Genomic DNA, 27,845 nt, shown 5'->3' on the forward strand with positions numbered 1-27,845 from the left:
TAGGGACGATCTGCGCAGGCGCGCAGGGGCGGGGCGCGGAAGTGTGAGCGGAAGAGGAGGCCGTAACGCTTTGGCAGAGGGACCGGCGGAGGAACCGGCGGAGGAAATAGGTACTGGGCGGCCGCCTGTGGACGGCGTCTGAGGGCCCAGGCCGCCATGAACCGGCTCCAAGATGACTATGACCCCTACACAGTTGAAGAGCCTAGCGATGAGGAGCCGGCTTTGAGCAGGTGGGCCCCTGCGCGCCCCCGCCCCGGAGGCTTCGGGCCGCGGCCTGGCCTCAGCCTTCTCGCTTCGCTGTGCCTGCCCGGCCTGCGCGGACCCTCAGCGGAGTGGTGCCGACGCCCGTCGCGCCCCGCTGTCGCCTGTGGGGCGCCGAGGGGAGTCTCAGTGACGTCTTGCAGCCACGGGGGAGGTGGGCCCACACTGGCGCGGGGAAGGGGGCTGTTCTGGAATCACGCGAGTCTTCCAAAGCCGTGTGACCGAATCCTCCCTCTGCAGCTTACTAGGAGTGTGACCCAAGGCAAGTCACCCTCGGTTTCTCATTTCTCAACAGGAGATACAATAACTGTATCATAAGTATGTTTTAAAAAAAATTTTATTGTTATTCAATTACAGTTGTATGCCTTTTCTCCCCATCCCAGCTGAACCCCCCTCCCTCCCCCCCCCCACCTCCACCCTCCCCCTTGATTTGGTCCATGTGTCCTTTAAAGTAGTTCCTGTAATCCCCTCTCCCCACTGTCCCCTCCCCACTCCCCCCTGACCATTGTTAGATTGTTGTTAACTTCAATGTCTCTGATTATATTTTGTTTGCTTTTTTCTTCTATTGATTATGTTCCGGTTAAAGGTGAGATCATATGATATTTGTCCATCTGGCTTATTTCACTTAACATAATGCTCTCCAGTTCCATCCATGCTGTTGCAAAGGGTATAAGCTCCTCCTTTCTCTCTGCTGCGTAGAATTCCATTGTGTAAATATACCATAGTTTTTGGATCCACTTTGCTGATGGGCACTTAGGTTGCTTCCAGTACTTGGCTATTGTAAATTGTGCTGCTATGAACATTGGGGTGCACAGGTTCTTTTGGATTGGTGCTTCAGGGCTCTTAGGGTATAATCCCAGCAGTGGAATTGCTGGATCAAAGGGCAGTTCCATTTTTACTTTTCTGAGGAAACTCCATACTGTTTTCCACAGTGGCCTCACCAGTCTGCATTCCCACCAACAGTGCACTAGGGTTCCCTTTTCTCCACATCCTCTCCAACATTTGTTTATTGGCCACTGTGACTGGTGTGAGATGGTACCTCATTGTGGTTTTCATAAGTATGTTTTAAGACTCATGGGACTTAGTGTGGAGTGACGATCTAGAAGCCTAATATGCCATAAACAGAAATAAGGGGATATTTAACAGACGTTTTGAGCACCTTTTATATGCTCGCTCTGGGCCACAGAAGTCAGTTACAAAATTTTTGCCTTATTCGGTCTTACAGAATAATTGGGGAAATAAGATGTATACATTGGAAGGTATATATCTTGGAAATAAGTATGTATCTCTGAAGCATTGTAGAAAACGATGACCCGAGATAGGCACAGGTGAAGTCCCGTGGGAATTACCAAAAGGAAGGGCTTAATCCTACCTGAGAGAAACTTGCAATTGTGTTGGCAAAAGATTTCTAGCCATATTTAGTCAATTTTAAAGCTGTCAGATCCTACTTATGAACTTTAAAGCATTCCATCCGATTGAGCTTTCTGTAAAACTGTCCTACGTTCAATCACAGTAATTCCTCACATTATCCGGGGGAGGAGTTCTAAGCATAGGAGATCAGGTTGCAGAGATTTCTGTTGTGGGGTGTGAAGATGGCTTCCAAGACTCCCGGTGAAAAAGAGTTTCAGTTAATGGGTCTGAAAAAGAGTTTCAGTTAATGGGTCAGGTTTGTGAAAGGTTTATGTAGGGTTTGATTAGTAATTTGGTTTGATTGGATATAGGAATGTATCCTGGACTTGATTTGTATTCTGTTATTACTATCACCATATTCATCTGTGTTATTTAATCTTTTTCTTTAAGTCGGTTTACATTTTTGTAGTTAAATATCTTTTTTTTTTAAGGCTTTATTTACTTATTTTTAGAGTGAGGAGAAGGTGGGGAGAAAAAGGAGAGAAAAATTGCTATGTAACAGACACATCCATGGGTTGCCTGTTTGCATGTGCCCCAGTTGGGTACCAGGCCTGCAACCCAAGCATGCACCCTGCTTGGGAGTCAAACTGGTGACCTTTGGCTTTGCCGGCTGACGCCCAACCAACTCAGTGACGCTGGTCAGGGCTGTAGTTAAATATCTCAGAGAAAGCTTTATAATTCTTTGAAGTTGTTGATGGTAAAGTAATAAATAAATACTATAAAAAGAAAACAATGCTTTAGGACAGCATTGCCTGGCCAAGGCTCTGAATCCAATGCTTGTTGTTTTAAAAGGGGGGATTGATGTTAGGTAAGGGGTGTCTGTTAGGATTTGATTTTACCTCACTTATATGCTAATATTTTGTATCCTGTTACTGTTTTATGGAAGCTGGTAGAAGATCTGAGACTCCAGGGTTACAGAAAACTCACAGCACAGGAAGTAGCAGGAGCATTATGTTTGTGTTGATCGCTCTTCCCAACTAATACAGAGGTTACGCGGAGAGAGGACCAGATGGATGGTACACATTCAGCGGGTTGACATGGTGTCAGAGGACCACTTGAGCTTGGAGAATCCACCTCTTTTGCAGCAGGCAGTAGATAAGCCTGCCCTTTGTCCTGGAAAGGGGCATTACCTCATCCATCAAGGTTTTTTACTGCAAACACAACCCTGAGAAATGGCCTAGGTAAAGAGTGTTGAGAACCTTGCATCCTTGGCATACTCAACAAGAATATACAGGGCCCATGATATATTTTTTTGCCCAGCAATACTAAATGCTGAGACTTCAGAAATAATCACAAGGACTGAAGAAAATTTGAGAAAAGAATAACTCTCTTGCCTTGTGATTTAATGTTTTTTTAATTAAATTTTTTATTTTGATGTTGATTCACATGCAGTCATAAGAAATAATACAGAGAGCCCTGGTGGCTCAGTGGATTGAGTGCTGGCCTGTGAACCGAAAGGTTGCTGGTTCAGTTTCCAGTCAGGGCACATGCTTGGGTTGCTGGCCAGGTCCCCAGCTGGGGAGGAGTGAGAGGCAACCGATGTGTCTCTCACACATTGATGTTTCTCTCCCTTTCTTTCTCCCTCCCTTCCCCTCTAAAAATATATAAATAAAATCTTTAAAAGAAGAGAAAACAGATTGCGTCCCTTTTACTCAATTTCCTCCAATGTTAACATATTGAAAAACTAGTACACTATCACAGCTGGGATGTTGACATCAATACAATCAACTTACAGAACATTTCATCAGCACAAGGATCCCTCATATTCCCCACTTCTTGCCTGCATGCTCTGCTTAACCTCTGGTAACCACTAGTCTATTCTCCATTTCTATAATTTTGTCATTTTCAAAAAATAGGTAACTGGAATCCTGTGGTTTGTAACCTGTTGAGATTGGCTATTTAAAAAAAAAATATTTATTTATTTTTACTTCGCAGAACAGCACTCAGTTCCCTGAACCACACCAGTTAGGGCTTAATTATTTATTTTTAGAGAGCGAGGAAGGGAGGGAGAAAGAGGGAGAGAGACATCAATTTGTGGTTGCCTCTCACGCGCCTCCTACTAGAGACCTGGCTTGAAGCCTCGGCATGTGCCCTGACTAGGGATTGAACCCGTGACTCTTTGGTTCATAGGCCAGCAGTCAGTTCACTGAGCCACACCAGCCAGGGAAAGGGATTGGCTTTTTTCACTCAGCGTTGTTCTCTGGAGATACATCCCCATTGTCGTAGGTATCAATAGTTCATTTCTTTCTTTATTGCTGAGTAATATTTTGCATTTAACCATTCACTCATTGAAGGACATCTGGTTGCTTCCATTTTTGACTATTGTGAATAAAACTGCTGTAAACATTCACTTATAGGTTTTTGTGTGCATATACATTTTTATTTCTCTGGGATAAATACCCAGGAGTTCAGTTGCTGGGTTGTATGGTAATTGCGCGTTAGTTTTATTTTAAGGAACTGCCAAGCTGTTTTCCATAGTACCAATTTACATTTTCAGTATCAATAGCTTCACTGTTATTTAATGGGCTGTCATCTGTTCTGCTGCTGCTTAAAACAATCTCCTACATCCCACACTTCAGAAACACTGGACTATAGAATGGATCAGAGAGTTTCTCAACCTCTGCAGCACTGACATCTTATGTCAGATATTTCTCTGCTGAGGGGGGCTGTCCTGTGCATTGTAGGCTGGAGATGCCAGTAGCTCCTCCTCCAGTCTTCAGTTATGACAATCATAAATGTTTCTAAGTATGCTAAATGATTCCTGGGTGGCAAAATTGCCCTAAGTTGAAGACCACTGAGGTAGTTCAAGGTTGAAAGGATAAGCTGAAACTAGACTGTGGAAAGCTCTTTTGAATGTTGTGCTCAGAGGTTTGGCCATGGACAGTTTCTTTCAGGGCAGGGTAGTGGTGTGATGAAAGTTTTTAGGAATAACATTCTGGCAGCAGGGTTAAGGGTGGAATGAAAAAGTGGAGTTTGGAGGCCTGGAGATCCTTAGAATATGGTGTACATTTAAGAGGACCTGAGTAAATATAGTGATGATGAAGAAAGAGGAAGTGTGCTGGTCAGGATGAAGAATGTCATATGGGAAATTTCTTGGGAGTAGAAGCCTCTATCATTAGCAAAATTGATTGTTGTGAATTGGGTTTTTCTCATTTCCTTCTGCTGGAGGCTCAAAAGCAGTGTTCTAGAAGACAAAAATAGACTAAAACTGGGAGTAGTCTGTAACTATTCATCAAACCATGAGTAATTGAGCATTACTTATGTACTATTGATTGTATTAGAAATGTCTTAGGCATTTTAGATATTCCTGCTAATATTTGGTGTAATTTTGTCACAGTGCTATTGATGAGGAAACCCAGGCACAGCAGGCCAAGTAAATTGGCAGAAATTGCTCTGGAGAATTTGGAATATAATTTAGCTTTCTCTCTCTTTATAATTCTCTGTAGCACTGTGCCTTTAAAATCATAATGTTTAATTACTATCTGTTAACATTTTATATGGATATATTAGCGATGTATTAGTTGTATATTGATGGGGGGGCTCCACCAGCAGAGCTCCTCCGGGTCATTGCGGATGAGAATAAAACTGCCCAGCACGTGATCTGCTTGGGGAGCAAAGAAGGCCAGTTCCTCAAAGGAGAAAGGTCCTGAACACCTTCTTCCCTGCCTTTTTATCGACTTCAGCTCACACAGAGATACATAGTATGCACATAAAGCACATCAACCAATGCTCAAAATGCTACTGGCATCATTTACAGATAATAGTTGAAGAAACACAGGGATTGTCTCAGGTCAGGGTTGACTTTAGCTCAAGTGTCTGTTTCATAGCAGCAGGGCAGAGCAAACCTCAGAGGAAACAATGTATATTCTTTCTCTGGCCAGATTCACCCCTGGTAGCCATCTGTTTCAGTACAAGGATGCAGCTGCCTCTGGCACTGTTCCCAGGCTGAGTCCACGGGGAGAGCAAAGCAGCCAAAAGACTAGGAGACTTTCACAGAAAGACTGAGGACTCAGGTTATAACAAAGCCAAGGGGTGAGGGTCTTTCTGCCCCTTCCCTGAAGACCCCTAAGTCCTTCCCTGATAGCCCATTGCAACAGTGCCTGTCAGGTTGTCCCTCCTCCTCTGAGGGATGTTACCTGTCATTAGCTAAACTGTCATCCTCTGGGGCCAAGCAGGGGGAACTGAGGGAGGCAGGGGCTGTGCTCCTGCCAGGAGGTGATGTCCTGTCTCCTTAGTGGCTCATGTCCACAAGGCATTTTCACTCAGCTCTAGCGGTGCAACCCTTATTGTCCATTAATGAGGCTACAGTCCCTGAAACCAGGTAGGACGGCTCCCAACAATACATTTTTAGGTTTTATTTAAGTGTCCAGAGTTTTAAAAAACTCCCAGTTCTGTGGAGTAGACTTTACATTGCTGATGGAATTATGAATTGGTGCAGTGCTTCTGGAAAGAAGTGTGGTAATTCAAGAAGTCGGAAAGATGTTTGTATCTAATTTTAGACATTTAGCCTGAGGAAATAAACAAAAAAATTTATATGTACAGAGATGTTCATTGTAGTGTTTAATATCAAAGAGCTAGAAATAAATGTATAGCATTTACAAGAAGAAATGCTACCCAGATATTAAAAAGTACATTTGGAAATATGCAGAATGGTTCATCTAAGTGAGAATAACTCTCTAATATGCCAGATAAATCTAATTCAACCTTATAAAACTTAAAATTGTTGGGCAGTGAGATGAAGGGGGTTGTTATTTTAATTCTTTAATGTTCATGTTCTTTATGCTTCAAATATATATTAGTTCTGAAGATGAAGTGGATGTGCTTTTACATGGAACTCCTGACCAAAAACGAAAACTCATCAGAGAATGTCTTACTGGAGAAAGTGAATCATCTAGTGAAGATGAATTTGAAAAAGAAATGGAAGCTGAATTAAATTCCACTATAAAAACAATGGAGGACAAATTATCCTCCCTGGATACAGGTAAACTAAGCTCCATGTGGGCAAGAACCGTATTTGTGCTCTTTGGGTCCCCAGCACCTTCAGTGGGCACTCAACAGATATTGAGTGAATGAATAAATGTATTGGGCAACCTGAGCATAGTTTTCTTTGATGACTAGTGAAGAAATTTCCTGTGTTGTTGGAGATTATTTAGTACTGTTTACTTACATGATTTCCTTTTGTAATTTTTACCCCAGGATTAACAAAACCCCCGAAAAACGTAACAGTCTTATAGAAGTATTTTTAGGCTTATGTAGCGCTGATATGGCAGGTTGAATGATATGTCTTACACAAATTCCTGCCTTGTTTTAGTAAGTAATGAAACATGCTTCATTTTGATACTTGGTCTTTATGTAAAATGTACTTGACTCAGAATCTGGTTTGTGATAGTAGGACTCCTCAGCGTTGGTTTCCATGTTGATATGCTATGCATTAATTGTTAAGAATCAAATAGTATATGATAATAATATAAGCAAAAGTGGATTTTTTAAAAAAGGTTTTATTTATTTAATTTTTTAGAGAGAGGGAGAGGGAGGGGGAAAGAGGGAGAGAAACATCAATGTTGTGCCCTGGCTGGTGTGGCTCAGTGGGTTGGGCATAAACTACAAACTAAAAGATCACCAGTTCGATTCCCGGTCAGGGCACGTGCCTGGGTTGTAGGCCAGGTCCCCAGCTGGCGGTGTTTGAGAGGCAATCACACATTGATGTTTCTCTCCCTCTCTTTCTCTAAAAATAAATAAATATTTAAAACGCAAGCAAACAGAATAAATATCAGTGTTGTGAGAGAAACATCGATCAGTTGCCTCTCACATGCCCCCAAGTGGGGATCTGGACCGCAATCCTGGCATGTCCCCTGACCGGGAATCTAACTGGTGATCTTTTGGTTTGTAGTCTGTGCTCAACCCACTGAGCCACAACAGCCAGGGTGCAAAAGTTGGTTTTAATTAAGAGGAAAAATTAGGGATGCAGGTATATGACATAAGTGTAGATAATGTTTTGGCATTGGGCACAAATGAGTTCTTGAGTCATTCCTCTGCCTCTCTGTGGAGCTCTTACCCTCTTTCCCTTAAAGTCCCTTTAAAACAAGATGTATATTCCACCTTCTCCACAGTATATGGCATGGCTGAAAGGTAGAGATATGTATATTGGCAACCTGAAAATATGGTTATTTTATTTAATTAGATTTGTGGGAATGGAGAGAAAAATAATGTCATATTTTAGAACATTGTTTTTTTTAAATCCTCACTTGAGGAAATTTTTTCATTGCTTTTTTTAGAGAGACAGGAAGGGAAAGAGAAACATTGATGCAAGAGAGAAGCATCGATCTTGTATGTGTCCATACCAGAGATCATACGCTCCCTGACCGGGGATTAAACTCACAGCCTAGGCATGTGTCCTGACCGGAAATTGAACCCGCAGCCTTTTGGTTACAGGACAATGCTTCAACCAGTTGAGCCACACCAGCCAGGGCATGACTTGGAACATTTAATCAAGTAGGGGCAGTTCTCTGTAATTGCATAGGGCACCAATCCAGTAAGTTATTGATATGAAAGTATTTTTCCATCTGAATGTGATTGGGAATCAGTCAAAATTACTTCCAGGTGATGGAAGAATATATGGAGATTTTTTCTTATCAATTATGTATGGTTTAGTCTCTTAAATTCCCTTATGGTTTGAACAGGGTCTTCCTCAGGAAATGGGAAAGCTGGAACAGCTCTGACCAAGTACTATGATGATATATATTTTGATTCCGATTCTGAGGATGAAGACAAAGCAGGTAAGTTAAACGTTTACCAGGTTTAGCAGTTATATTTTATGAAAAAAAGTTTACCTAGGAGTTACTTGGCATTAGGTTTTCCCTCTGTGTTTGATTTTTTAGAAAAGAAATTGCAGTCTGTTGATGTGAAAACAAAAGCAGGACCAATGAATAAGAACAGATGTTTATACAAATACTGAATTACAGTGTTGTACACCTGAAATATATATGACCTTGTCTACCAGTTTTACTACAAGAAAAGAAAAAGAACAGATGGGATTGCAGGCATGTGAGGACATGGGACCAAAAATGGCACTGCATAGGCACAACTGGAGAGAGGGAGAGTATGTCCCAACTCGGTACCTCCCTCCTCTGGGCACTTGGCCCGCCTCTTCCTTCAGGTCCCTTTGCGCAGCGTTTGCTTTCACACCTACAGATAGTTTCTATAGTTTTACCTACCCCTTGCAGAATTTTCCCTTACTTCTTGCTTTTGTAAAAAAAAATAAGCCCCTGTATTCTTTGGAATTGATTTAATACAAAATTTAAGCAAAGTTGAATATGTTGACAAAACCTAAAACTAATTTAATTATATCAGTAATTACACTGGAATACACAAATAACAAATTTATATGGTAAAGAAATAATTTTATATTTTATATATTATTAAATATTGACCTGTTCAAGTACATTTTAAAAGTCTAGTGTATGGGGATGACCATAGGTTTTTTTCTTTTTCAAAAGATTTTATTTATTTATTTTTTAAATAAAGGGGAAGGGAGGAAGAAGGAGAGGGAGAGAAACATCGATGTACCAGAGAAACATCAATCGCTTGCCCCTCACATGCCCCCAAATGGGGACGTGGCCCGCAACCCAGGCATGTGCCCTGTCCTGGAATTGATCCTGTGACCTTTTGGTTTGCTGGATGCTGTTCAACCCACTGAGCCAAGCTAGTCAGGGCGATGACCATAATTTTTTTTTCATTCATTTTTGAGATATTTTCTTCTGATTTCAGTAGCATTTTATATATGGGAACTTGTGGAGAGTATAGATATCAAAAGTAGTTTCTCTTCTTAGCTTACTTTCAGTAGCCTTTTTTGGACTCTGAATTTTCATTATTTAAACTCTTGAGATGCCAGTTTTCAGTGAAAAAAAGTTTTGCCACTTTGGTCATTTTCATTTTAATGCATTTTAATTGTTAATTGGACAAGAACTGTACTTGGAGGAATAGTTTAAAAAAAGTGTGAACTTCAGACATAATACTTAGCCATATCCTTAACATTTTCAAAATTAGCACAGGTGGCCAAGAAAAAAAAGAAGAAACAACACAGGATTCCAACAAATGATGAATTACTATATGATCCTGAAAAAGATAACAGAGATCAGGCCTGGGTTGATGCACGGAGAAGAGGGTAAGAATTTAAATTTAATATTTAGAATCTTTAGAGAAAATGATTAAAAGACAATTTTTACCACATTCACATTTTGAATGCATGTATATATGTTTGTACAGACATACATAAACAAGTTTGAGGAAAAACTGCTGAGTACTTTATTTTGAAAATAAAGCAAATTTCATTCAGACAGTTGATCTTTTAAAAACTTTTGAGTTCCAACTGTTGTAATTAGTCTCTTCATTCAAGAACCAAAGCTGAATTTAAAAAAATAGACACAGTTTAAAACTAGTTGGAGATTAAGAGTTCATGTGGAGGAAGAGTGGATGTTATGTTTTACATCTGAATTGTTCTTTTTAACTGTGTGCAAATTGGATTTTTAAAAATTGAAGTGAAATTCACATGTAAAACTAACCATTTAAATGTGAACAATTCAGCGCCAATTAGTATATTTACACTTCTATTTAGTTTCAAACCATTTTCATCATTCCAAGAGGAAACTCCGTACTCATTTTCATATTTGATTTTATAAAGGCTTGTACGTCAAAACTTGCCACTGTTAAACAGTGCTGCCTTAACCTGGCCGTGCTCAGAGTCACTTGGGAAGAATGAAATGCAACCCCTTGAGTTGTACTCTAGGAGGTTTTGAATCAGGTAAGGTGGGATCCAGGAATCTACATTTTTCAAGTCCAGATGTATTTGGATGTTGTATGGGTCTTTATATACCACCTTTCAGTCTTTATTCTCCCACTTTATCCTTTTTTCCTCTGTTTCACCCATGCACACTACTTTATCCACCTGCCTCTTACATTTATTTAATGAATATTTTTTGATCACCCACAGTGTGAAATGAACATTTAAAAACAATTTTTTTTTAAAGAATATGCATGGGATTTGTAATTTTTAAAGATTTTATTTATTTATTTTTAGAGAGAGGGGAAAGGAAGGAGAAAGAAAAGGAGAGAAACACCAATGTGTGGTTGCCTCTTATGCGCCCCCTACTGGAGATCTGGCCTACAACCCAGGCCTGTGCCCTGACGGAATGGAGCCGGCTACCCTTTGGTTTGCAAGCTTGCGCTCAATCCACTGAGCTATACCAGCCAGGGTCATAGTGTGAAATGAACATTTTAAGTGCTATGAGAGATATGTAGATGGTCAAGGAGTTTACAGTCTAGCTCCTGATTCTGGTGACAGAATTTGTCAGTGAAATAAGATGGAATATATTTTCATCATTGTATAATTTTTAGAATTTTATTGACTCACATTCCTGCATTAAGCGGTAGTTGCTTTTTAAGACCACAGAAACCACCTTTATAGAATGAATTCCCTGCATTGTAAGCACCATGAGGGCAGTGATTTTGTTCAATGCTTGTATCCCAAGCATCTTGCACATTGTTAAATTGGCACTCAGTAAGTATCTATTGAATGGAAAAGTTACTTTCTTGAGGTTTGTGTTTTGAAATTTGCTAAATGCTTAAGAATAAAATAGGGGGGAGGTGGAAAAGGGTTTAAGGGGGATAAATGGTAATTGAAAAAAATACAAAAAAACAAGAATAAAATACATAACACATGTTTTCAGTATTTTTCCCCATAAACATTTAGAAAGTTTAGGAAATTAATACCAAAAGATTTGCTTTAAAAATTATTTATTTCTTGATTTGAGAGAGAGAGAGAGAGACAGAAACATCGATTTGTTGTTCCACTTACTGATGCATTCATTGGTTGATTCTTGTATGTGCCTCAACTGGTGATCCAACCCACAACCTTGGTATATTGGGATAATGCTCTAACCAAGTGAGTCATTTGCCTTTTGTTGTTCACTTTTCAGGAATTTACCATAAGCCCCTTTTAAGAATATGTACTTTTAGCCCTGGCTGGTGTGGCTCAGTAGATTGAGCGCTGGTCTGTGAACCGAAAGGTCGCTGGTTCGATTTCCAGTCAGGGCGCATGCCTGGGTTGTAGGCGATGTCCCCAGTTGGGAGAATGTGAGATGCAGCAGATCGATGTTTCTGTCACATATTGATGTTTCTCTCCTTCTCCCTCCCCCCCCCATCTGAAGTAAGTAAATAAAATTAAAAAAACAGACTTTTATACTTTAGTGCCTTCATAAGTGGATCCATGCTTTATTCTTTCAATTAGCAAATATTTACTGAGTACTTACTATTAGCCAGCCAATGTACTTGACCCTTGAAATACAACAGGGAACAAAACAGACAAAAATCCTTAGGCACTTAGAGCTTACTTGCTTCTTTTTAAATGTAGCTTTACTCTGTTTTTTAAAATTAATAGACTTTATTTTTTAGAATAGTTTTAGATTTATAGAAAAATTGAACTAATAATATAATTTTTTTTAAAGATTTTATTTATTTATTTTTAGAGAGAGGGAAGGGAAGGAGAAAGGGAGAGAAACATCAATGTGTGGTTGCATCATGCGTGCCCCCTACTAGGGACCTGGCCCACCCAGTCATGGGCCCTGACTGGGAATCGAACCCATGATCTTTTGCTTTGCAGGACGACATCTAAACAACTGAACCACACTGGTCAGGGCTAACTTTGGTTGATTTGGATGACCTTAACAGTTTTGAGGACCATAGTCACGTGCCACTTAATGACAGAGATAGGTTCTGAGAAATGTGTTATTAGGTGATTTTGTTGTATGTGAACATCATAGGGAAGTGCACTTACACAAAACTAGATGGTATACAGCCTTCTGTACACTTAGGCTATATAGTCTAACCTATTGCTTCTAGGTTACATACCTATACAGCGTGTTACTGTGCTGAATACTGTAGACAGTTATAACGCAATGTAAATATTTGTGTAGCTAAACATATTTAAACACATAAAAGGTACAGTGAAAATATGGTATAAAAGATAAAAAATGGTACACTTCTGTAGGCATTTATTACACATGAAAGGAGCTTGAAAGACTGGAAGTTGCTCTGGGTGAGTCAGTGAGAGACTGGTGAGTGAATGTGAAGGCCTAGGACATTCCTGTACACTATGTAAACACTGTACACTTAGGCTACACTAAATTTGCAAAACAACATGACGTTAAATCAAGCACAAGGGAAAATGATGCTATCAAGAGACTTGGGAAACATGAAACATGAAACAAGTGTACAGATGTTGTACACTTGAAACCTATATAATTTTATTAACCAGTGTCACCCCAATAAAAAAAGTAAGAAAAAAGAGACTTGGCGAACACAAAAACACAGTACACTGTTTTACAGCATTTTATTTTTTATAAGTAGAAAGGGTAACTTTAAAATACTGGTAGAAGTATATAGTAAATACATAACCCAGTAACAGCTATTTAGTATTATTATCAAGTATTATGTACTGCACATAATTGTATGCACTACATGTTTATATGACTGGCAATACAATGGGTTTGTTTACACCAGCATAACTACAAACTCATGAGTAATACATTGTGCTGTGATGTAACCATGGCTACAGTGTCACTAGGTGATAGGAATCTTCCAGCTCCATTATAATCTAAGGAACACATTGTGTACGTGTTCTGTCATTGACTGAAACATTGGTTTGTAGTGCATGACTGTATATCATGGGAAGCTTCTCTAATTGAAATTTGTCTGATGTTTCTGTCATGATTAGGCAGGGATTATCGGTTTTTGGGAGGCAGACCAAAGAGGCAAAGTGACATTTTTATCACATTATATCAAGAGCACACACTATCAACATGATTTATGACTGTAAGTGTTGACTTTGGTCACCTTGGTGAGGTAGTGTTTGTCATATATAAAGTTACCCTTCTTTTCATACTGTACTTTCTGGGAGGAAGTCACTATGTGCAGCCCAGACTTAAGGAGTGGGAGTTAGGAGGGAGAATATCTTCATAAATTATTTCTAATCCTTCTGTACAGGAGATTTGTCTGTTCTCCCCCATTTATTTGCTCGGTCGTTTATATCAGTGTGTACTCAGGAGTATTTGGACTCATATTTTGGGTTATAATACAATCCTACTTTATTTTGTTGTTCTAAATGTTTTGGCTTTGGCCATTGAGGACACATTTGTTTGGCTTCTGTGCCCCTTTGACATACCTACTTCATTGTTGTTGGTTCTTTTTCTTTTTCCTCAGCACATCTTTACTTTCTGGCACTACAAGATGCTCCAGGTTCATCTTGTATGCCCTATTCCTAGAGTCAAGCATTTTTCTAGGGATTACTGATTACTTTTATTGGAGAGTAGCATTAGAAATCAGGATTTGGCTTTAATATGTCTCCCCCCACTTTCTTTTTCTGTTCTAGCTACCATGGTTTTGGAAGACAGAGGGCACGACAACAACAGCCTGTTCCAAGTAGCGATGCTGTCTTGAATTGCCCTGCCTGCATGACCACATTGTGTCTAGATTGCCAGAGGTAACAAAGGGTAACAATACACACATATACATAAAGCAAAACAAAAAATAACCAACTTGGTGGGCTTTTTTTCCAAATCATCCCCTCAGGACACTTTTACCTTGCTTTGAGAGAGAAAGAGAGAGGAAACATCAATATGAGAGAGAAACAGTGGCTGGTTGCCTTCTTGTACGTACCCTGAATGGGCATACGTACCCTAATGGGGATCGAACTCGCAACCTGGCTATGTGCGTCAACCAGGAATCAAACTCATGAGCCTTTGGTCTGTGGAATGACACTCCAACCAACTGAGCCACACTGGCCAGGGCTTGGTGGGCCTTTTTATTTATTTGTTTATTTAAGTAGATTTCTCTCGCTTTTTAAAAATTTTATTGATTTTTTTAGGAAGAGAGAGAGAGAGAAACATTGATTTGTTGTTCCACTTACTGATGCATTCATTGATTGATTCTTGTATGTGCCCTGACCAGAGATGGAACCTGCAACCTTGGAGAATCAGAATGATACTGTAACCAACTGAGCTACCCAGCCAGGGCCTTGGTGGGCCTTTTTAAAAGTCAGAAGTAGATTTTTGAGGTACTTAGGAATTCTGATAAGGTTCTGTTCTCAAATATCCTTGGTGTTACATGGCTAATCTTTATATAAGTAATTTTGTTTATATGTAGATTCTGTCACAAGTAGTTTAAAGTAAAGCACTTGCCTGTATTGACAAGGATTCAGTGAAACTCTGTATGTTATGGAATGATATCTCTCAAGTATACTTTTTTTATTGTGATAAAATACATGTAACAGAAAATTTACTATTTTAACCATTATAAAAATTTGCTGTTGAAGAATACTTCATTGGACTATTCAATTTATTGTCAACTAGACCATTTAAACTTTTTTTTTTTAATTTAAAAAATTTTCTCAGCTTTTTTGACTTTGAGATATGATTAACATTGTGTAAGTTTGAGGTGTATAACGTGCTTTGATATGTGAGTATATTATAAAATTACTATAATAAGGTTAGTTAACACATCCATCACCTCGCATAATTCTTTTTTTGTGGTAAGAACTTAAGATCTACCTCTTAGCTATGTAATGCTTTCAAGTATGCAGTACAGTATTGTTAACTACAGTCATCATGCTGTGTGTTACATTTCCAGAACTTGCTCATCTTATACCTGGAAGTTTGTACCCTTTGATATTTTCACCATCCACCCTTCCCCACCAATCTGTTCTCTGTTCTATGAGTTCAGTCTTTTGTAGATTCCACATGTAAGTACAATCATACAGTATTTGTCTTTCTCTGTCGGATTTATTTCACTTTGCGTAATGCCCTCAAGGTTCATCTGTGTTGTCACAAATGGCAGGGTCTTCTTTTGTTTTTAATGGCTGAATAATATTCCATTGTGTATATTTACCAGATTTTTTTTATCCATTCATCTCCACTCATCTGTTGATGGATACTCAGATTGTTTCCATGTCTTGGCTATTGTAAATAAATGTTGCAGTAGGTTTTTGGGGGAAGACCACAGAAGTGTCATTTTTATCATATCAAGGGCACAGTTTATCAACATGATTTATGACTATTAATTTTGACCATGATCACCTTCCTGCCTGTGGTGGGGATGCAGATATCTCTTTGAGATAGTGATTTTATTTCTTTTTTTTTTTTTTAAGATTTTTATTTATTTACTTTTAGAGAGAGGAGGAAGGAGAAAGAGAGAGGGGGAGAGAAACATTGATCGGTTGCTTCTCATACACTCCCTGACTGAGGGCACCGAACCTGCAACCCAGGCATGTGCCCTAACTGGGAGTCGAACTTGTGACTTTCCTCTTTGTGGGATGATGCCCAACCAACTGAGCCACACCATTCAGGGTGATAGTGATTTTATTTCCTTCAGATATATATCCAGAAGGGGGATTGCTGGGTGATATGGTAGTACTATTTATAATTATTTGAGGAGCTTTCTTACTGTTTTCCATAAAGGCTGTACCAGTTTACATTACCACTGACAGTGTGGCAAGGGTTCACTTTTGTTGTCTCTTCCCTTTTTGATTATAGCCATTCTGACAGGTGCGAGGTGATATTTCATTGTAATTTTGATTTGCATTTTTCTGATCATTAGTCATGGTGAGCACTTTTTTCTGTACCTGTTGGCCATTTGTATGTCTTTGTAAAATGTTTCTTCAGGTCCTTTGCTAATATTTTCATTGGCTTGTTTGTTTTTTTGCTATTGAGTTGTATGAGTTCCTTGTATATTTTCATTATTAGCCCCTTATCAGATAGTATATGATTTGCAAATATTTTCTCCCATTTTATAGGTGACCTTTTTACTTTGTTGATTGTTTCTTTGCTGTGTAGAAGCTTTTTAGTTTGATGTACTCTCACTTGTTTATTTTTGCTTTTGGTGTTATATTCAGAAAACATTTCCAAGACCAATGTCAAGGAGCTTTTCTCCTGTTCTAGGAGTTTTACAGTTTCAGGCATTACATTTAAGTCTTTAATCCATTTTAAATTAATTTTTGTGAGTGGTGTATAATAGGGGTTCAATTTCATTCATTTGCATGTGAACCCCCAGTTTTCCCAATACTCTTTATTGAAGAGACTATCTTTTCCACATAAAATATTTTGGCTCCTTTGTCAAATGTTAGTTATGTATTGTGGGGGTATTTCTGGGCTCTTGCTCAATTCTGTTCTTTTGATGTATGAGTTGTTTTTATGCCATTCCCATACTCTCTAGCTTTGGAGTATAGTTTGAAATCAGGGAACTTTGATGCCTCCAGCTTTGTTCTTTCTCAACATTGTTTTGACTATTTGGGATCTTTTGTGGTTCCATGTAAATTTTAGGATTTTTTTTTCTATTACAGTGAAAAACGCCTTTGGAATTTTGATAGAGATTGTATTGACTCTGTAGATGGCTTTGGGTAGTATGGACATTTTAACAGTATTCTTCCGATTCATGAACACGGTATAATTGAATCTTTTGGTGGTTTTTTTCAATTTCTTTCATCAGTGTATTATAGTTTTCAGTGTACAGGTCTTTTACCTCTTTGGTTAAATTTATTCATAAGTATTTTATTGTTGATGCTACTGTGAACAGAATTGTTTTCTTAATTTCTTTTTCAGATAGTTAGTGTATAGAAACACAACAGATTTTTGTGTATTAATTTATGTATCCTGCAACTTTACTGAATTCATTTATTATAACATTGTTTTTGGTAGAGTCTTTATAGAGTTTTTATATACATGATTATGTCATCTGCAAACAGAGATGATTTTACTTCTTCCTTTTCAATTTGGATTCCTTTTATTTCTTTTTCTTGCCTGATTGCTCTGGCTTGGATCTCCAGTACCATACTGGCTAGAAGTGGTAACAGTGGGCACTCTTACCTTGTTTCTATTGTAATCATTTTAGGTGTACAATTTGGTGACCTTCCCTACATTCACAGTATTCTGCAGCCATCACCACTGTCCATTTCCAGAACTTTTATGTCATTCCGAACAGAACCTCTGTATCCGTTAGACAATAAATCCTCATTCTTTACTCCCTCTGCCCCAGCCTCTGGTATTCTCTGTTATACATTCTTTTTGGATTGTTCCTTGCCAGTGTACAGAAATGTAGCAGATTTTGTGTGTTCATTTTGTACCTCATAACTCTGCTGAATTAGTTTATTACTGCTAATAATTTTTCTGTATAAACATTAGAGTGTTCTATTGGGTTAGTCAAAAAGTCTGTTGTATGTTTTTTTCCATAAAATAAAAGATATATTTTTCATTTTCACCAGTTATTTTTATTGATTTGGATATTTTGAGTATGTCAGCTATCTCCCACATGGTATAACGTTGATTGTTCTTAATTAGTGTCTTGATTTGATTGCTGTCAACTTCAACTGGTCTACCCAACTGTGGAGCATTGTGCAGAGAGACGTCTCTAGTATGAAACTTTGCAAACCACTTTTGACACGTTTGAGTAGTCACAGCACCTTCTTCACACACTACATAAATCTTTTTTATGCGTTTCATTTGCATTTTTACCTTTCTTGAAATAATAAAGCATAATATGCCGAAAATGTTGCGTATTTTCTATATTAAAATGGCTACCCAGAAATTCATCAATTTTTGTAATTTTTTAAAAAATGCACACTGATACGACAGCTGTCACAATACAGTCTAACAAAATTGTTTCAAATGAAATGAAAGACAACCAAGTGGTACTAGAGTCATCTTACAGAAAAAAACCCAAGTGAACTTTCTGGCCAACCCAATGTACATATAAGATCACATCATCTGTCAACGAAGATAGTTTTCTTCCTTCCTCTTTCCATCCCTCCCCATTCCTTTTCCTGTCCTTCCCTCATTCCCCCTCCTTCCCTCTTCATGCTCCCTCCCTCCCCTCCTCCTTCCTTCCTTCCTTATCCTCACCATGCTTATTGATTTGAGAGAGGGGGAGGGAGGGGGAGAGAGAGGGAGAGAAACATGATGTGAGAGACGAACACCATTGGTTGCCTCTGGCAAGGGCCTGACTGGGGATGGAATCCACAACCTGGTTGTGTGCCCTGACCCTGACAGGGAATCAAAAACCTGTTACCTTTTGGTTTATGGGAAGATGCTCCAACCAACTGAGCCACACTGGCTAGGGCTAATTTTACTTCTTCCTTTCTGATTTGGATGGCTTTTATTTCTTTTTCTTACCTTATTGTTTTGATTAGAACTTCCAATAGTATGTTGAATAAAAGTGGTAAAAGTAGACATTTTTGTCTTTTTGCTGATCTTAGAGGGAAGGTTTTCAGTCTTTTATCAGTAAGTATGGTGCTAGCTCTGGGCTTTTCATATATGGCATTTATTGTATTGAGGAAGTTTTCTTCTATTCCTAGTTTCTTTGGTGTTTTTATCATGAAAGCATGTTGAATTTTGTCAAATGCTTTTTCTGCGTCAGTGGAGATGATCATGTTTTATTTTTTCTTCATTCTATTAATCCAAATACAGTTATCCCTTGGTGTCAGAGGGGGATTGGTTCCAGGACAGTCCCCCACCTCCCACCCCACAGTAGATACCCAAATCCATGGATGCTCATGTCCCTTATACTATCAAATGGCAGAGAACAGTGCAAATATTTGACCCTTGGCATCATGGATTTCTGAGCGCAGATTGAAAAATACCATTTTCTATCTGTGGTTGATTGAATCTGTGGATACAGAACTGGTGGATGTGGAGGGTTGACTATATCCTCTCTACCTTGTTCTTTTCCTTTTTCTTTTTTGGTGGCTTTGTTAATGCATAGCTTAGTCCATGTTTTGAATCAAGTTAGCTGGAACTAAATGATCTAGTGGTGGATATGTTTGGTTTGATGTAATTTTTTCTTATTGGCTAGCTAGAGGTTTCTGATCTGCAACAATTAATTTATCTACTTCGCATATGAATGCTTAAACTTTTTGTATCTAAATTGACACCTAGAATATGTTTATGAAATGAAGAAAAAGTAAAATGTAAGTTGTTTACATTTTGGTTAAGTTGTTTCTTTCAAATTAAACCATGTTACAGGGTTCCTATGCACAAAAGTAATCGCTTCAGATCTAACAGTAGACATTTTCCTTGGTAAAAATTGTGTTCCATATTAATATAGAATTCCAATACGGTGGAATGGAAACAAAACTTTATAGTCTTGCCTGGAGAAGCACCAGCTTGCACAGTCTTAAGTTACTGGTGGTGGTGGCGATGGTGGAGATCAACACTTGGGACTAATGAAGGCGTAACTGGAGTTCACTATTTTTAGCCAGAAAGATTTATGTTACATGAAGTTTAAAGGAAAATAAAGTAAAGCAACTCACTAAGTAGAGAAAGAAGTAGGAAAATATTAAGCATATGAGGAGAACAAAGGAAGCATTAACTATTTTTTTAAAGAAAAGCTTTTATTTATTTATTTTTAGACAGAGGGGAAGGGAGGGAGAAAGAGAGGGAGAAACACTGAGGCAAGAGAGAAACACTGATTTGTTGTTTCTTGCATATTCCCCGACCAGGGACTGAACCTGCAACCCAGGCATGTGTCCTGACTAGGAATCAAACCAGCGACCTTTTGCTTTGAGAGATGACAACCAACCGAGCCACACTAGTCAGGACAAAGTTCTTCCTATTCTTAAAATAACTCTTGCTCTGGTTGGTGTAGCTCAGTGGATTGAGCGCAGGCCTGTGAACCAAAGGGTTGCCGCTTCGATTCCCAGTCACATGCCTGGATTGCAGACCAGGTTCCCAGTAGGGGGTGCATGAGAGTCAACCACGCATTGATGTTTCTCTCCCTCTCTCTTTTCCTTACCCTCTTTCTAAAAATAAATAAAATCTTAAAAAAAAACAACCTTGTAACATTTCTGTAAATTTCCCTTTTTCTTCTCATGTCTTTACTTTGGTTGGTATTTCAGTAAGTTTTTGGTGTTCTCGACTTTTATCTAAGTGGATAATTATTAAAATAGAACATAAACACACATTCTCCATTTTATTTCTTTTAGGCATGAATCCTACAAAACTCAATATAGAGCAATGTTTGTGATGAATTGTACAGTCAACAAAGAGGAGGTTCTAAGATACAAAACCCCAGAGAATAAGAAGAAAAAGCGAGGCCGTAAGAAGATGAGGTCTGACCAGGAAGATGCTCCAGAGCAGGCAGAGGCAGAAGTGGAAGAAACCTATCACCCGGTTATGTGCACTGAATGTTCCACCGAAGTGGCGGTATATGACAAGGATGAAGTCTTTCACTTTTTCAACGTTTTAGCAAGCCATTCCTAAATAGCTTAAGTCGGCATTTAATTGTCCAATACTGTATATAAGGCAAATATGGACAGTTATTTTCCTCTTGCTTATTCATATCAAGTGACATTCTGAGTGGTTGGAGAAGCAGTGTTTTATTCTTTTTGTAAGAGAATGGTTACCAACCTTCATCCCTCCCCCTTCTTTAAAAAAAATTAGTCTCAGCTCTGTTGGGACTAATTATTCATTCCCTTTTCGATGGACATTGGAAACTTGGGGCTTTTTATTTATTAAAGCTCATTAGAATTAAAACGTTCTGGAGTTATAAGTAACCTCTGTTTCAGATTGTTATTTTTATTTTTTATTTTAGATATACTCTTGGTTTGAATAAGCTAGAAACTGTTTCCTGACTTCTGTCTGTATTGGTTTTACTGAGAAGTATCTTTATTTCTCTTCTACCCCATAGGATGGAGTGACAGTATTTAGTGACTGTTACAATGACATGGGGTTTGTATTGCTGGGTGCCTTGAGTAATTAATGTAGGTATTTCCTTAAAAGTATTGTACTTACTAATATTCTGAATTTAACAGCCCTGGCTGGGTGGCAGGTTGGTTAGAGCGTCATCTGGATACATGGAGGTTGTGGGTTCGATCCATAGGGCACATACAAGAGTCAAACAATGAATGCATAAATAAGTGGAACAACAAATTGATGTTTCTCTTTCCTCTACCCCCTTCCTCTGTACTCTAGAATCAGTAAAAGAAATTAAGCTTAATGAATTAACATAGTGAAATAGAGATTTGTCTTGAGAAGGAGCAACCTTACCCTCCAGCCTTAGACTTAAAAATCCTCTTGCTGCCCCTTGTGTCTTCTATAATTTTTTTTTCTTTTACTGATTCCAGAGAGAGGAGAAGGGAGGGAGAAAGAGAGGGAGAAAAACATTGATAGGCTGCTTCCTGCACGCACCCCAACCGAGGACTGAACCTGCAAGCCAGGCATGTACCCTGACCAGGAATTGAACCCCCAACCTTTAGGCTTGTAGGACATCACCCAACCAACTGAGCCACAGTGGCCAGGGTGTTGTGTCTGCTATTCCAGAATTTCTGTTGCCAGCAACGAAGATTTCTTTTTTTTCTGTTAAGTCCCTCAGCGATTTTCAACCTTTTTTATCTCATGGTACATATAAACTAATTACTGAAATTGCGGCATACCAAAAAATACTTTTGGGTGATCTGACAAAAAAATTGGTATAATTTTGATTCCTTCCCACCAGATGACCATTATTGTGTTGGCTGTTGTCAGTTTTTACTTGACAGTCTAAGGAAAGAGAGATCAGTGCCCATGACTAAATAGATAGTGCATGGTTTTTTTTAAAAAGATTTTATCTATTTTTAGAGAGTGGTAGGGAAAGAGAAAGAGAGGGAGAGAAACATCGATGTGTGGTTGCCTCTCACGTACCCTCTACTGTGGGGTCTGACCTGCAGCCCAGGCTCCTGCCCTGACTGGGAATCAAACTGGCCACCCTCTGGTTCGCAGGCCAGCACTCAATCACTAGCCACACCAGCCAGGACAATATTGCATGTTTTAAATTCTTGGGACATATCAGTTGAAAATCACTGAAGTTACATAAAAATCAGTGGCAGCTGGGAGGAAATTACATTGTAGGCATCTGTATATTTCAGCTTTTTGAAAGAGGGATATGACTGGACTGTTTCCAAAAACAACATTAGGAAACTTAGGGTTCTCTTGTAAATCTAAAAGATACGATACAGGGGAAAGAAGTCAGGAATTATGTTTTAATTCAGGCTCTACCATGATAACCTTGGGCAAGTCTGTTCCTTTGAGTCCAGTTTTCTCATCTATGATATGAAATAATTGGACAAGGCAGTGGTTTCCCACAGACGTCAGGGCTCAGTAGAGCTTGAGCATACTCCCTCAGTGAGCGATGCACCTCCAGAGGGAAAGACATCTTTCTCACGGCCTGCCTTCTGTGTTTTCTAAAAGCTACATGTTAGGAAAGCTGCAACCAGTGATGGTGTGATGTCTGTATGAATTGGGTAGAGGTAGAAAAATGAGAATAGGCTGATATTTGATTAGAAGCATTATGTATACTTTTAAGTGTTTCAACATATTGCCAGATGATACCTTATCCAATAACACTACTAGTCTATTTATTTTAAACTGTGTTTGCCATGTTGTAGTTTTGCAAGATTTCTTACTGTCACTGCAAACCTTTCTTCCTGGATCCTACAGCGACCCCTCCAGTGTACCCTCATCTCCATTTCAGTGGGAGTTTCTCAGTGGTCTTTTTTTAAAAAAAAAATGTATTTTATTGATTATGTTATTATAGTTGTCCCAATTTTTTTTCTCCCCTTTATTCTCCTCTGCCCTGTACCCCCCTCCCTCCAACATTCCCCACCTTAGTTCATGTCCATGGGTCGTACATATAAGTTCTTTGGCTTCTCCATTTCCTATGCTATTCTTAACCCTCCCCTGTCTCTTTTAGACCTACCATTTATGCTTCTTATTCCCTGTGCCTTCTCCCACATTCTTCCCCATCTCCTTCCCCACTGATAACCGTCTATGTGATCTCCATTTCTATGATTCTGTTCCTGTTCTAGATTTTTGCCTAGGGTTTGTTTTTGTTTTTTTGTTTTTGTTTTTTTAGGTTCAGTTGTTGATAGTTGTGAGTTCGTTGTCATTTTACTGTTCATAGTTTTGATCTTTTTCTTAGATAAGTCCCTTTAACATTTCATATAATAAGGGCTTGGTGATGCCGAACTCCTTTTTAACTTGACCTTATCTGGGAAGCACTTTTTCTGTTCTTCCATTCTAAATGATAGCTTTGCTGGATAGAGCAATCTTGGATGTAGGTCCTTGCCTTTCAAGACTTTGCATACTTTTTCCAGTCCGTTCTTGCCAGTAAGGTTTCTTTTGAGAAATCAGCTATTAGTCTCATAGGAGCTCCTTTGTAGGTAACTGTCTCCTTTTCTGTTGCCGTTTTTAAGATTCTATCTTTATTTTTCTAAGATTCTCTCCTGTTTAATCTTGGCTAATGTAATTATGATGTGCCTTGGTGTGTTCCTCCTTGGGTCCAGCTTCTTTGGGACTCTGAGCTTCCTGGACTTCCTGGAAGTCTATTTCCTTTGCCAGATTAGGGAAGTTCTCCTTCATTATTTGTTCAAGTAAGTTTTCAATTTTTTGTTCTTCCTCTTCTCCTTCTGGCACCCCTATGATTAGGATGTTGGCATATTTAAAGTTGTCCCAGAGGTTCCTAAGCCTCCGTATTTTTTTGAATTCTTGTTTCTTCATTCTGTTATGGTTGAATGTTTATTTCTTCCTTCTGCCCCAAATAATTGGTTTGAGTCCTGGTTTCCTTCCCTTCACTATTGGTTCCCTGTGTATTTTTTATTTCACTTTGCATAGCCTTCACTTCTTCCTCTATTTTGTGACCATACTCAACTATTTCTGTGAGCATCCTGATTACCAGTGTTTTGAACTCTGCATCTGATAGATAGGCTGTCTCTTCATCACTTAGTTCTATTTTTGGAGCTTTGATCTGTTCTTTCATTTTGGCCATATCTTTTCATCTCAGCGCACCTATTACATTGTAAGGGGTGGAGCCTTAGGTGTTCGCCAGGGTACGGCAACCCACATCTCTGCATTGTGGCACTATATGTGGGGGTGGGGTCAGAGAGGGAATGATGCTGCTTGCTTGGCTCTCACCCCACTTTCAGTCACTTCCCCCGCCACCCACAAGCAAATTGGGCCCTTCTGGGGCTGATTCCTGGGTGGATGGGTTTGTGTACATTCTAGGACCCCTGTGGGTCTCTTCAGTGAACTCTCCTGTAAGGCTGAGAGTTTCTCCCTCTACCCCACAGGCTTTTATAGCCAGAGTTTTTGAGGCTTTTATTTCCCAGCGCTGGAACCCTGGATTGCACGGACTGTCTCGCTCCCAGTTGTTCCTCCTGGTTTATCCATATGCAAATGTGAGGCCACCTGTCCTCTAGTCGCTGCTGCCTCATCTGCCTGGTCCTTTAGCTGCTGCCATGCTGTGCATTCTCTCCGCTCCAGCTGCCCATCTCCGCCCCTCCTACCGGTCTGAATGAATGTTTTTTCTTTACCTCCTTGGTTGTTGACTTGCATGTAGTTCTATTTTCTGGCAGTTCTGATTATTTTTTGCTTTTACATTTGTTGTCCTCCTTTTGGTTGTGTGAGGATGTAAAGAGTATGTACCTATGTCTCCATCATGGCCAGAAGTCCTGGGGTTTCTCAGTGGTCTTATATAATAAAGATCATTTGGAGCAGATACTAAGAAGGCACATCGTTGCCCTGGCCAGGTGGCTCAGTTGGCCGGGGCACTGTCCTGTACACCAAAAGGTTGAGGCCCGTACGGGAGGCAACCACTTGATGTTTCTGTCTCACATGCATGTCTTCTCCCTCCCTTCCTCTTGCTATAAAAATTGAATGAACATATCCTCAGGTTAGGATTTAAAAAAAGACACATTGTTGAGGCACTACTCTGAAGGTGATTCAATAATAAAAAAGGCAGGAAATCACAATTTATAAAGATAAAATTTATGACAGTAATAACAAAGCAGACTTATATAATATTATATTGAAGCTACGTTCAAGCTAGTTTGTTAGAAATTGAAAATGACAATTGTAATCCACAGGGTAACTATGAAGATGTTGCAACAGGAGGAAATTCAGAGTGACCCAAGAACATACTACATTTAACTATTAAAAATATAAAGCAATGTACAACTAAGTCTCTTCAACTTAAGAAAATCCTTGAAATATCACTTACGTAAATTAATTGGTGCTGAACACTGCTTTGGCTTGAAGCAGAGGTCTGCAACAGATTTTTCACCTGGGTTTTTTTTTTTAATCCTCTTCCAAGGGTATGTTAATTGATTTTTAGGGGGTGGGCAGAGAGAGAGAGAAGGACATCCATGTGAGAGAGAAACATTGATTGGTTGCCTCCCATACGCGCCTCGACCAGGGATTGAACTCACAACCTAGGTATGTGCCCTGACTAAGGATTGAACCTACAACCTTTTTGGTGTATGGGATGATGCTCCAACTAATTGAGCCACTCGGCCTGGGCAGTACTAATTATTTTCAAAGGTAATGAGACATATATGTTTTAAATTTAAAAATTAATGAAATTTATATGTGAATTTAGTTAAACATCTCTTAATTTTATAGTTTTGCCCAGATCTCAGACATTTTTCCTATGCATTTTCTTTTCTGGAAAAGCTTGTGAGCTCTGTGAACTCTGCCTCCAGGACCAAATGGGTAAATTGGTCTTGTTTAGTCTTCCTGTGGATCAGCAAGGGGACAAAAGATTAGCAGCAGTTTACCAACATCCCTCGCTTGGATAATTAAGAAATTTTAATAATTCTTTTTTTTTAAAGATTTTATTTACTTACTTTTAGAGAAAGGGAGGGAGAAAGAGAGGGAGAGAAACATCAGTGTGTGGTTGCCTCTCGTGCACCCCCATCTGGGGACATGGCCCACAACCCAGGCATGTGCCCTGACTGGAAATTGAACTGGTGAGCGTTTGGTTCACAGGCTGGCACTCAATCCACCGAGCCACACCAGCCAGGGTACAAAGTACTTTTCATTTAGATTGGTGTGTTGGTTATCCAGGGGTTCCATAGCAAAATATCACAGACTGGGTAGCTAAAACAACATAAATTTCCACTGTCTTCCAATGGGAATATCTTATTCCCCCACCCCCACACCGATGAAGCATATTAGTAGTGGGAGCAAGAGCTTAAGCTAGAAGGGAAACACTTTCTTTATTTTTATCCTCACCCAAGGGCACTTTTTTCCCCATTGCTTTAGAGAGAGAGGAAGGGAGGAGGGTAGAGAAAGAGGGAGGGAGGGGAGAGAGAGAGAGATTGATTGGCTGTCTTGTACACGTCCCTACTGGGACTGAACCTGCAACCTGGGTACGCACCCTGACTGGGAATTGAACCCTGCGACGTTTCCGTCCATGGAATTACTGTCGAACCAACTGAGCCACACCGGCCAGGACAAAAGGGGAAACGCTTTCATAGAATCTCATTACCCTCCAGATTTTCTCCCCCAATTTTTTCTTTTTGTTGTCTTCCTCCAATCCTTCCTCAAACCATGACCATACGTTTCACGTACAGAGTTGCTCCATTCCGTGTGTGTAGATTCTCTGACTTGGCTCCCTTTTGTCTGAGATTTCAATGGCCTCTCCTTCAACCACCTTGCCCTTCCCCCTCTTTTAATTTCTTTTTCTCCTTTTGATTTTCAGTGTTACTAGGTGCCAAGGCCTAGAGGTACAAGTGAGAAGAGCCATGATGTTCTTTTCATGGAATTTACTGTCTAGTGGGGAGAAGACATACCTTGAAACAAGTGCATTGATTTCAGATAATAAGTGATTGCTGTATCTTGATGTGAAAGAAGAAAATGACTGAGTGTGTGTATGTGTGTGTTTTTAATAGAGGTTGGAGAAGGCCTAAGGAAGTGACATTTGAGCTGACACCTGCCCACTGAGAAGTTACTTTCCTGCTGATGGATGTTTGGTTGTTATTCTTAATGTGTTTATTTTGCTGCTATACACATTGATGCTATGACCATTCTTACACATGTTTCTTGATGCATGTTTGCATGAATTTCTTAGGGTATAAATTCTCCTTCCCTTCCCCTCTGTCTAAAAATAAATAAATAAGCCCTGGCTGCTATGGCTCAGTGGATTGAGTGCAGGCAGCAATCTGGAGGGTCCCTGGTTCGATTCCCAGTCAGGGCAAATGCCTGGGTTGTGGGCCAGTTCCCCAGTGGGGGCCATGTGAGAGATAACCACACATTGATGTTTCTCTCCCTCTCTTCCTCCCTCCCTTCCCCTCTCTTTAGAAATAAATAAATAAAATCTTTAAA

At 39.4% G+C, this 27,845-nt stretch overlaps 1 protein-coding gene across 1 annotated transcript; it reads left to right on the forward strand.

The window, feature by feature from the left end:
* The first annotated feature begins 56 nt into the window (after nucleotides 1–56).
* Nucleotides 57–27,845, forward strand: EAPP (E2F associated phosphoprotein). Its single transcript, XM_024551328.3, has 6 exons — nucleotides 57–230; nucleotides 6,471–6,652; nucleotides 8,352–8,447; nucleotides 9,718–9,835; nucleotides 14,096–14,206; nucleotides 20,693–27,845. The coding sequence occupies exons 1-6, from the start codon at nucleotides 157–159 to the stop codon at nucleotides 20,967–20,969; spliced, it is 858 nt and encodes a 285-aa protein (XP_024407096.2). The 5' UTR covers nucleotides 57–156; the 3' UTR covers nucleotides 20,970–27,845.

This window comes from Desmodus rotundus, chromosome 7, assembly GCF_022682495.2.
Source record: "Desmodus rotundus isolate HL8 chromosome 7, HLdesRot8A.1, whole genome shotgun sequence".
Taxonomy (NCBI): domain Eukaryota; kingdom Metazoa; phylum Chordata; class Mammalia; order Chiroptera; family Phyllostomidae; genus Desmodus; species Desmodus rotundus.

What these genes read in the sequence shown, in the direction of transcription:
- EAPP (XM_024551328.3), top strand. Translation starts at nt 157, where the DNA reads ATGAACCGGCTCCAAGATGACTATGACCCCTACACAGTTGAAGAGCCT. An exon ending in GAGGAGCCGGCTTTGAGCAG is followed by an intron (nt 231 to 6,470) that starts GTGGGCCCCTGC and finishes AATATATATTAG; the next exon opens with TTCTGAAGATGAAGTGGATG. An exon ending in ATTATCCTCCCTGGATACAG is followed by an intron (nt 6,653 to 8,351) that starts GTAAACTAAGCT and finishes TGGTTTGAACAG; the next exon opens with GGTCTTCCTCAGGAAATGGG.